Below are 587 nucleotides of genomic sequence, written 5' to 3'. Positions count from 1 at the left end.
ACAAGAACCGTGTTATCATAATCCACGTCTTGCCTAGCAATCTTAGCCTCATCCGCATAATTCTCCCTTGGTTTCGCTCTACACTCTCTTGCGAAATGCCCAAGCTTTTGACAATTGTAACACTTCTTGGTGCTTTTGTCGAACGGCTTGTAGTTGTCTTGACCACCACCTTTGGAACTGCCCTCACCTTTCCTTGAATTTTGTGACTCTTTTCCATCAAAATTCTGGAGGTTTTTCTTTCCTCTAGAAGGTCATTTCCCTTTTGATTTCTTATTCTTCTCGTTGAAACGAGCTTGCAAAACAACTTCCGCTTTGGCTTTATCGTTTCCTCTTTCGTCCATCCTTTGTTCATTAGCTTCCAATGAACTTTGAAGTTCATCTTTCATCATCGTCTTGAGATCCTTCGATTCCTCAATCGCCACCACAATATTATCGAATCTTGGTGTTAAAGAACGCAATACCTTCGACACAAAATTCTGTTCGGAAACGGCTTCACCACACGACTTCATTTGATTCCCCAAGCGTGTCACACGTGTCACGTAATCGTTAATCGTTTCCTTGTCTTCCATTTGAAGTAACTCAAACTG

General features: G+C 41.7%; 1 protein-coding gene across 1 annotated transcript in view; it reads right to left on the bottom strand.

Moving 5' to 3' along the window:
- The window catches only part of LOC140918724 (uncharacterized), a 4,042-nt gene extending 3,825 nt beyond the window's left edge, over positions 1-217 (bottom strand). The window contains exon 1 of the mRNA XM_073363518.1: positions 9-217. Coding sequence (XP_073219619.1) covers positions 9-217 — 209 coding nt within the window. The remainder of the gene's footprint in view (positions 1-8) is intronic.
- Positions 218-587: the final 370 nt, after the last annotated feature.

This window comes from Cicer arietinum, chromosome 7 (genome assembly GCF_000331145.2).
Source record: "Cicer arietinum cultivar CDC Frontier isolate Library 1 chromosome 7, Cicar.CDCFrontier_v2.0, whole genome shotgun sequence".
Taxonomy (NCBI): domain Eukaryota; kingdom Viridiplantae; phylum Streptophyta; class Magnoliopsida; order Fabales; family Fabaceae; genus Cicer; species Cicer arietinum.
Note: the sequence above shows the minus strand (reverse complement) of the source record. Positions and strands in the feature narration are given on the sequence as shown.